This window comes from Austrofundulus limnaeus, unplaced genomic scaffold, assembly GCF_001266775.1.
Source record: "Austrofundulus limnaeus strain Quisiro unplaced genomic scaffold, Austrofundulus_limnaeus-1.0 Scaffold161, whole genome shotgun sequence".
Taxonomy (NCBI): Eukaryota; Metazoa; Chordata; class Actinopteri; order Cyprinodontiformes; family Rivulidae; genus Austrofundulus; species Austrofundulus limnaeus.
Window position 1 is genome coordinate 442,763 of NW_013952563.1, and position 10,106 is coordinate 452,868.

The window sequence follows — 10,106 nt, forward strand, 5'->3', positions numbered from 1 at the left end:
CATTGATGCAGAGAGTTGTGTGTTGATAATACAAATGCTCACAGGCAACAATGAACAAGCTGCACTTTGAAAATAAAGGCCATGCTTTTCTTTAAGAAGTGCATGTTGCCCATCACCTTTTATGCCAGATATTTAGACAAATCACTTTCTGATAAGGTATGGCCTTGTTGGCTTGAGTATGTGTTAGGGAAGACTCAGCTACTATCAATCATATTTTTCCAGGTTTCTGTAAAACTGGATAAAGTATAGCTGTTTCTGTGTTTTATAAGGTGGTGGAAGCCATCTTGAAGTGGATTCACAGCTGATTACTTTCAGAAGGTTTCATCAAAAGTTGTCCTCATGAGATATTTTGTTAACAGAGTAGACTCCAARAATTATTGGCAATGTTTTAAACAAGGACCTTGTCTGATGTGTGCTGAGAATGACTCTCTGCTYTCGTTTCCCCAAACCAAGTTTGATTTGATGTGGCAGSCATCTTGAAATAGGCTGAACTCAAAAAGATAAATAATATGTTGTACTCTATCAGTCAAAAGTTTGGACACTATCTTTCCYCTGAATGAGAAGATGTGTCCAAGCATTTGACTGGTAGTGTACATCTAATGATTAAGAGTTTTATTAAAATATGTCTACTGCTTTATCATCTACTAAAAAACAGACACAAAGACACAGGCCAGGGGTTTGTATATAAAATCCAACAATTTATTATTGTTATTTTCATACAAACAAATAACAACAGTACCTTGTGCTGGTTTGTGTTCAGAGAAGATGGAATTAAACAGATATTTGTAGGCCCTATTTAAACCTCATCATTTGAAATAATACTTGGAGACGAGGTGTGGCTGTCGACCAAAGATCTCCCCCTGAGGGTGGAATGTCGTAAGCTGGCACCTCACTTCGTGGGCCCTTTCCCTATCTCCAAGATTGTGAACCCTGTGGCGGTCAGACTCYGACTCCCTGCATCCATGAAGATCCACCCCACGTTCCATGTTTCCCAGGTCAAACCAGCCATTCAGTCAAGATTTGCCTCAGCCCCTCCTGGATACCTTTGCTCATCAGCTCTCATGGTTCTGACCCTGTTTCTGCTCATTGGATTATCATCTCCCGTCTCAATCCTGTTTGGCATCACAACAAATCTGACTTCCTGATTCTCGACCCTTGCCTGTGTCCTGGATTCCCAACAACCGCCAAAACCCTCCAACCTGTTAAAACCTTTGTTTACTCTGTGCATGACCCTSGCTTGTTTTACCACTCTGATTCTGCTTAACGGAACATTAAGTCCCACCGAGTTTTATCGGTGATGTAAACAAAACTACCCGGAACCAAATTTTCTCAGACCGTGTTTCCCCACGGAGGCTTCCTGCTAATGCCAGGTTGGTGAACTTGGTTCACCCTGCAACTTTGACCCAGTTTTGCTGCCATTTTAATTTGTTGCTTCTGTGTACAGATTATCCGGCCCAAGATCCAGTCTGGTTCCAGCCCAGCACCAGCAATAAAAATAAATACTTTAAACTTGTTTTTGTGTCCGGATCATTAACTGTGCTCAGACCTAGTATCATAACAAGAACTCAAAATTTTGAGGCAACAAACTTCAGGGCATTAAGTTTTGGACTTCAACTTAACTATTTAAGTTTTGCTTATGCGTTTGCCAAACTTAAATTTTCGTGTTTTTGTAACTCAACCAAAAGTTGTAGAAACAAAGTTTTAGGCTGTAAGAACTTTGTGTGCTGAGTCTTCTTCACATGGAAGTAGTTAGCCTGGTTTAAACCAGACCCTGTCCTTCACTTTGCTTCATACAAGGGTCTGGACTTGATGCATAGAGAATCGATTTCTTGCAGGAGGCATGGCCTCTGCTGAAGCATGTGTGTTGTCATTGTGAAGGAGGCTAAGCTAAGAAGCTAACCGGAAATCACGTGTGCTGTAAAACAACCCTACTGAGAGGAGAAATACACCAAGCCGAACAAGATMACTGTAAATGAGAGCTGCTGCTTTGTCAGACAAATTTATTTTAATTTGGAAGCCTTATCAACACGGACTGGCTTCCTCCACTGCCGTATGTTAAAATAACTAGCAGACACTGCGCAGAACAATGTCATTCAAAAACTCCACCTTCTGTTTGCTGATTGGCCCAGGTAAAATAAACTACAAGCAGACACAGTGCAGAAAATTGACGTTCTGCTCTCTGATTGGCCCGGCTAAAAATCTGCCAGCGAAATCCATCTCAATGGGAGAAGTCCCAGACGGAGCAGTGAAGGGAAATTAGAACTGAGTGGAGCTGCGTAGGAAGGCAAGGGCCAGGCTAGGAAGTAGCAGTAACTTTAAAATGTTAAGTTGTACTAACTATGAATCTCATTTTCTCTTACTACAGTTATCCAGTTATTATAAATTTTATCAACTGTAAATCCTGTATGCTGTGAATTTCACTGAGTTGCAGTAATTAAAATTTTATCATTCCATATTTTTTTTGTAGTAAAAATAGTTAGAGAGTTATCTGCTACTGTTGACTACATCAGCATGACCATGGACCATGGGTCAATATAGACAACACCTTACTCAGCCATCAGGATTGGTGCTTGGTGACACTTAACTYTTCAGGCCATTTTCCCTCTATAAGTCTATGACCCAGACCTCTCACTCATGGTGTCAGCTACAGTCAGTAACTAAAACTTAACACAGATGCCAAATCAAGCCTGAATGTAACAACAGAACACAAGTCAAAATGGTTCATGAATCACAGAAGAAAGTGTTTGTCTTTTTCAGCAAATRATCCATTTCAGCAACAAAGAGGCGGAGCCAGAACTCTGACATCTGATCTGATAGGAGGAAGAAGCAGGAAAAAGGAAACAAATACTTTCAAATCGAGTTTCTGCTCATTCTTTTAAACATTAACACTAAAAGTTTGGACTGGATAAATACAAACCAGAAGTATAAGAACAAAAGTTATCTCTGCAAGAGTAGTTCACTATGCCTTGAACTCAAAAGTCAACTCCCAAAGTTGTCTTTCCGGCATTTCCAAACAAAAGAATGTAAGTTAGCAGCACTTTAATCTGTTGCTATGACCTACAACTTAGAGATATAAGTACTGACAACTCACAAAATAATGTTTAAGATTACAACTGCCTTGGTTTTTTTGGACTGACTTAAATTATTGTGCCCAATATGTCAGACTTAGTTTTTCAAGTTTTTTCCACTGAAAATTGTTCTTCATCCCAAAAAAAAAAAAACAAAGTTGGATTTTTTACAGTGCAGTGAGAGTAAAGACTTGGTCCAGTGTTCCATGGTGAGGACAGAACCCCCATTGTTCTTCCTGAATTTAAGTTTCGACTATCGATCAGACTTTCTTCTCCAGTACCTCTGAATAGACCTTACTGGGGAGGCTACAAAGGGGGATGCCTCTGTAACTGGAACGCACCCTCCTGTCCCCCTTTTTGAAGAGGGGACTCACCACTCCAGTCTGCCAATCCAGTGGGACTACCCCCAATGTCCACATGATGGTGCAAAGGCGTGTCAACAAGATAGCCTCATAATTTCAGATGTGAATGACCCCAACTTTTTATATATTTACAAAACGCTTGTCCAAAGAATTAGTTTTTTCTATTCCACGGACAAGACCAAATAATGTTCAAAGGGGCAACATAGTAGACCTACAATGCTGGAATGCACTACAGGACCATCAGCAAAAATCTTGGTGAGAATGTGACAAATGTCAGTCCATCTACACAACTTAAAATCCTTATTTCCCTTATAATCTTTCTACTAAATATATATGTTCRTTGCTCATATCCTTCCGTTTTTCTTTGTCCTTGTTTCTTATTTTAGTGTCACATAAAAATCCATATCAGTCATTTCCTGTCAAAATAAACATAAGCCTGTCTCTTCTGCTTTTTGTAAAAGAAAATAAACAAAAAATAAAAAAAATCTAGAGATGACTGAGTGATGACTTATGACGAAGTTTTGGCAGTGGTGGAGGAGTTCCTGTTTGTGGTGTATTTAAGGAGCCTACAGAGGACAACTGTCACAGCAAGATTCTGTTCAGTGTGTTGGAGTCATTACGTTCTATTTATTTATTTATTGAAAAATATTTAAACTCTGGTAAAGTTAAAGCGAACACCTTCAGTCTAAAAGTGCAAATGTTTCCACTTTATTTTCTGTTGTGACTTTGGTTTCTTGGGTTTTTTCCTGCCAAACCTCAGGATGCTGTTCTCATGGATTACTCTGAAGCAAAGCTTACAGGAGACCGTTTCTCTGGCTCTAGATGCTTTTACCACAGATCAAAGAAAAGACTGGAGAAGGACTCTTCTGCTCATCGTTACCTGCAGCGTAACGAGCCTCCTGCTCAGCTCCCTGCTCCTCCTCTACCTCCTCTTCACTCTGGACTACAAGCTCTCYGTGGCTGGAGGGATCACTGGCTGCTTCGGGTTTCTGCTGACCTCAGCCTTTCTCCTATCAAAGACAGTAAGATGTTTGGGGACTCTGTTTGTGATTTCTGTTTTTATGAAGAAGAGTCGGAACCTGCTCCTGACGGCTGGAACGAGTTTAGTTGTTCTTAAAAATATTCGAAACACTGTGGAGAACCTGACACGCCTGGTCCGAAGTATGATTTGTAATCTGAAGGCAAAGAAAGCATCCATCACTGCTCCGTTTAGTAACTATATCAACATGTTGAAATGGATAGGAAGTTTACTCAAAGGAGTTACAGATCTTGGAGTAGTGAACCTTCAATCTAAACTCAAAGTTTCCCCCAGGATAGAATCAGAAAACTTCGAGTTAAAACTGAGCGAAGCAGAGCAGAAGCTGAATGAGACGGTGAAAAATGCTCAGGCCCTCATGGCAACCGTCTCCTCTGTGACTGAGAGGCTATTTCCTGCCATCAGCTTCCTCGTGCTCATGCTGGTCATAGCCCTACACATAAAAAAATTCCGCAACAACATGAAGTATCAGAACAGGTTCATCAGCAGGAAGTTTGTTGTGTTTGATGAGAAGCAGAAGGCAGAAGGAAAGCCCCACGTTCTCCCCCTCACAGCAGAGGAAGAGAAACTGTACCCCTTCATCCCCTCGGCCCGTCCTACCACCAGAGAGGGGAAAGCTGTGCTGAAATTTGGAGCCCCGATTATCTCCCACGCCGTAACCTGGATTATATTCATCACTGTGGATGCTTTGTTGTACTGCTTCATTGATTTTGTTACAAAAAAGTTATCAGAGCTGAAGCCTTTCCACGTTCCCCTGATGATAAGCTTTAAAGTAAGTATTTTTAAAAAACCTTTTCTGTTGATCTATCCCTCAATCATCCATCAAAGACTCATTTGGTCATCTGTTTTAGGGGGTTGCCACCTTGATTGGGATACCATTTGATGAGGAAACCCAAGAGAAGGACTTTTCCTACTCTGTGACCCTGTTTGAGAAGCAGTGCCTCCCTGAACCGGAGCTGCTGTTGTATAACTCGCTTTTCCCCCTGAGTGCCATCCTGCTCACCCTGCTCATCATGGCTCTGATGGCAGCCAAGGTTTCCCAGCTCAGACTGATGGTCTGTGAACGATTCTTTGCCACCACCGGAGACACGAGAGTGGAGTACCTGCATGGCAAAATCCTGAGGAGAAGATTCAAACTGAGGAAGGAGAATGACTGCAACTTAAAGTCATTTATTCTTAAGGTATGTTTATTTATTTATTTATTTATTTATTTATTTATTTATTTATTTATTTATACAAATACTGCAGTTTGATAGAAGAATTAACGTGGGTCTCTAATAAACGCTCTCTTTCTTTGTTTCATCAGCCACAATTCTGGTGCCCGATGCTCTTCCGACCCAAATGTGATCCTCAGAGCGCTGCGTAAAAGAATTCTGCTTTACACAGAACATCGTCAGTGGAAGAGCTTTACTGATTTCGGTTACAAGAACCTTCCCCTTTCTTCATGTATTTATCCATCCATCCATCCATCCACCAATCCATCCATCCATCCATCCATCCATTTTCTTCCYCCTATCCGGGGTCGGGTCGCGGGGGCAGCAGCTTCAGAAGGGAGGCCCAGACCTCCCTCTCCCCAGCCACTTCTTCCAGCTCCTCCGGGGGAACTCCAAGGCGTTCCCAGGCCAGCCGAGAGACATAGTCCCTCCAGCGTGTCCTGGGTCTTCCTCGGGGCCTCCTCCCGGTGGGACGTGCCCGGAACACCTCACCAGGGAGGCGTCCAGGAGGCATCCTTACCAGATGCCCGAGCCACCTCAACTGGCTCCTCTCGACGTGGAGGAGCAGCGGCTCTACTCTGAGTCCCTGCCGGATGACRGAGCTTCTCACCCTATCTCTAAGGGAGAGCCCAGCCACCCTGCGGAGGAAACCCATTTCGGCCGCTTGTATCCGGGACCTCGTTCTTTCGGTCATGACCCAAAGCTCATGACCATAGATGTATCATGTATCATGTATGTATTTATTTATTCATTTGGTTAAATGTCCTGAGAATTGTCAGGCGAGTTGTTGCAAAATGAGTTGTGAGGTCAGCATCTTTTGAACAATGTGACTACTGACAGAAAACCTGTGATAGATGGTTGTTTTCTGATGGGAAATGAGGCTGTTAGCTGTGTTTGCTATGTGGTTTGTTTCTGTGAAAACTTTAATTTCAATCTTTGCATTTTTTCTGAGCAAAATAAAGAAAGTACGTTAAATGTGCATCTTATCGTTGACCATTTCTTTTCTTTAAATGGAGCAGTGATAAAGCTTGTGATAAAGCCGCTGATTACTCCTAAACAGAGTGTGATCCCATAATAATTACGGTATTGTCTTGATAGTAACAGTTTGTATTCTTACAAGCCAAATGTGTTAACTAGAAAGCTGATTTCACACTACAGAAGCTTGACCTTATTTAATTGATAATTTCTGCTTGATATAAAATAATTGTGTGCAGCTCTGCAGTCTAATAAAACACAGTTATAAATTTTCTCTAAAGATATCATTCAGAACTCTAATGGGGGTCTACACTCATGTTTTTCATGTTAAATAAAAACTTGGTCAATTTCTCTGACAACAGTTTTGAAAGATGTCTTAATTTTTGTTGTTAAACAAGAAACTGGTTTTAAGTTAATTATTTTACCATCAGTGAACACTTGATAAAAAACATTTGAACAGAAATTCCATAATGTTGTATTATACAAGGATGCAGATAGAAATATTTGGTCTTTTAGTTCTTCTACTGTAACCTGAGAGGATCTTTAAAGACACATTTAGTGTTGTCCTCTAACACAGTTACACATTTGGTCCTGTTTTTAATAGGAAGAACTTCAAACACAGAAAAATAAAATCCTGTATGTGTGATGCAGGATGTAGAACTGCAACCTTTTCTTACATAATCTACAACAGACCCCTGCYTGTGCAGCCAGCAGTGCTGTCTGCTTCCATGTTCTGCATGATGTTTATAGAGATGTTGCAGGTGTTTGTATTTCTTATCTGCTATAAAACTAAAGACATGAACATTCACTGATGARGGCAGTACATTTTGTTTAACCACTCGTTAAAACTTATTCATAAATGGATTGTAAAACTCTTCCAAGAAACAGATTTTTTATTTTGAAATTTCTGACGGTTTCAGTTATACACGTCTTTATTTTTCCGAAGGGAACATTTTGTGTTGAAGGCCCCTGGGAACATAACCAATCATCTTAAAGTGGTCCAGCATCAGAAGAACATTGTCTGTTTCTGAAATTTTTAATTAAAAGGCAGGAGATATTTTTACTTGTCTGAATGACTGATATTTTCAAGGTTTGACTAAAATGGCTGTTACACTGTATTTTGCCATGTTAACATTATTTTGTGTTGCTGAGGTCTTTGAACAATGAGACTTGTTTTTAGAAATTACCGAGACATATTCTTTACAATTTTATTGACTATTTTTACTCTGCTCTAATGTTTGATAAGCACCTGAATGTTTTTCTGGTATATTTTTCACAATATTCTCACTGTGTTTTTACAATAGAATTGTAGTTTCCCYGTTTAATTGTGCAGAATTATTCATGAGCTAATCTGAAAAATGTTGCATCTAACTGAAAAAAAAAATAGGTCTACTTCTTTATTTTTTGAAATATTCCATTTTAACTCTCCAGTTCCACAAACCACTGCTCATTCCTCTGTCCAATCCACTGTCAGACAAGAGGAAGGAAGTGGTTTTGTTCAGCGATGAGTCGGCCCTATGTGACTCACACGCCGTCGCTGACCCGTGCTGCAACCTGATAAGCTCACAGTGTGTCTTAACGGAGCCTGTGGCACAACACCACGCCAGCATGCAAGCCCAATGGGAAGCTGCCTCATGACGCTTGCTGACAGCCGCAGACCTTTCAACCGGGAACCAGAAAAATAAAGACCAAACATGGGCAGAGATGGAGCCGACAGGAGCTCTTGCTGAACATTCCCACAGAGTCCGTCAGTCTGGGTGAATCACAAATCCTAWTATACCTTTAGAAATATCCCATTAGAGAGAAATTTTGGATGTGAGAAACAGCAGGTCTGTTATAATAGCAACAAACATTTAGGAGAATGGGAGATYCAAGATAAGCAAAATACTTTGAAATAAGCTGTGATGTGGTGTGTTTCTTATTTTATTGCACAATTAACACAGAACAGATGCATAAAGCAGTCTTTTCTGTATAAAATCAAGCACAAGGTTAATTTTAAATCTTAAAACACATAGCCGATTATATAAGATTTATGTCAGAGAAAACCTGATTTTCAGCAGCTGATTGGGTTTTACTGACCTGTGAACTGAGCAGATCTGACCAAAATACAGTATCTGATGCAGCTGAAAAAGACAACTTCCAGCAGAACAGTGACCTGAGTGTTGAACAGTTGATCTAAAGGTTCCCACCAATAAACTGTACAATGAATTATTGTCCGAGAGTCRGAACATGTCACATGTTTACAGTGTGGAAGCTGCTCACATGAAGCCCGTCTGTGTGAAAAGGTAGATGTTTATCCTTTGGCTTGTCTCTGTGCTGCACAGCACAAACACACACACCGCTGGACATTTACAGGCTTTCATGTTCTCGCTTGGTTCTTCACACGGGAATGACTTTGCCTTCATAAGGCTTTCTGATCACAGCTGTAGGTCTGCCCACCTGCCGACAAAACAAAGTCAAAGAAGGTCTAAGTCCTTTTTCATGTGTGAGATACCTTCATTAAATCTGGTTTCTACAACATACATCTATTACTCCAATACTGAAAAAGTTGGGACATTGTGTAAAATGTAAATAAAAACAGGCCGCAAATATATGCAAATTTCATAAACTTATATTTTGTGGTCAACATATCAAATATCTAAACTAAGAAATAGGTTTTTAGAGAGGAAAAAAAAGTAGTTTTGAATCTGAGGGCAACAACATCTCAGAAAAGTTGGAACATGACTGTTTCTCACTGTCCCCTCTTCTTTTAATAACAGACTGTAAACTCTAGGAACTGAGAAGACCACTGGAGTTCTTGGAAGGGAATGTTGTCCCGTCCTTGTTAGATGAAGTATTCTAGCTGGTAAAGAGTTCTTTGCTGTTTTTTTTTTTTTTTTTTTTGGTTCACTATATCAAATCCCCTCAGCAGAGTTGCCTCCTTAATGTGGTGGAGTCTGGGTACCCTTGTGTTACCCCTGTGTAGAGTATCTCAGGGAGGTTGAGAAATGTTATCKTCCTTTTTAAAAATGAGAACCACCACCCAGGTCTGTCACTCCACAGGAGTTGTCCCAGTCCCCCATTCGATGCCGAAGAGATGTATCATTATCCAGAGCCTTCAGCATCTCAGGGTGAATCTAACCCKACCCTGGTGCCCTTCGAGTGAGGAGCTTTTTGACAACCTGACCTCTGCCATGGTTATAGACCTGGTCACACCATGAGACATCAGAATCCGCCCCCTCCATGGTGGACAGGGTGGATGGATTAGGGAGATTTTTGAGGCACCACTGCTCAACAATATCTTCAGCCTGGGTCAGCAGTTCCCCACCCAAATTAAACACAACATGGGACAGGCCCACTTTCCTTTTCTGAGTCGCTGAATGGTTTGTCAGAACCTCCTAAAGGTCAACCAAAAGTCCTTCTCGTTGACCTCCTCAAAATCCTCTCATGCCTGAGATTTTTGCATCAACAA

The 10,106-nt window shown here is 40.9% G+C and overlaps 2 protein-coding genes across 3 annotated transcripts in view; one reads left to right on the plus strand and one right to left on the minus strand.

Annotated features, from left to right (window-relative positions):
- The first annotated feature begins 2,283 nt into the window (after positions 1-2,283).
- Positions 2,284-5,978, plus strand: dcstamp (dendrocyte expressed seven transmembrane protein). Of its 2 annotated transcripts, XM_014017101.1 has the most exons (3): positions 2,284-5,238; positions 5,318-5,647; positions 5,773-5,978. In XM_014017101.1, the coding sequence occupies exons 1-3, from the start codon at positions 4,192-4,194 to the stop codon at positions 5,830-5,832; spliced, it is 1,437 nt and encodes a 478-aa protein (XP_013872555.1). In that variant the 5' UTR covers positions 2,284-4,191; the 3' UTR covers positions 5,833-5,978. The 2 variants fall into 2 exon arrangements, with proteins under 2 accessions (XP_013872555.1, XP_013872554.1); XM_014017100.1 differs by having other exon boundaries at positions 5,318-5,853.
- A 2,572-nt stretch (positions 5,979-8,550) lies between these two features.
- Positions 8,551-10,106, minus strand: part of dpys (dihydropyrimidinase) — a 12,618-nt gene continuing 11,062 nt past the window's right edge. The window contains exon 9 of the mRNA XM_014017103.1: positions 8,551-9,094. Within this exon, the coding sequence (XP_013872557.1) occupies positions 9,035-9,094 (60 nt within the window). The 3' untranslated portion in view covers positions 8,551-9,034. The remainder of the gene's footprint in view (positions 9,095-10,106) is intronic.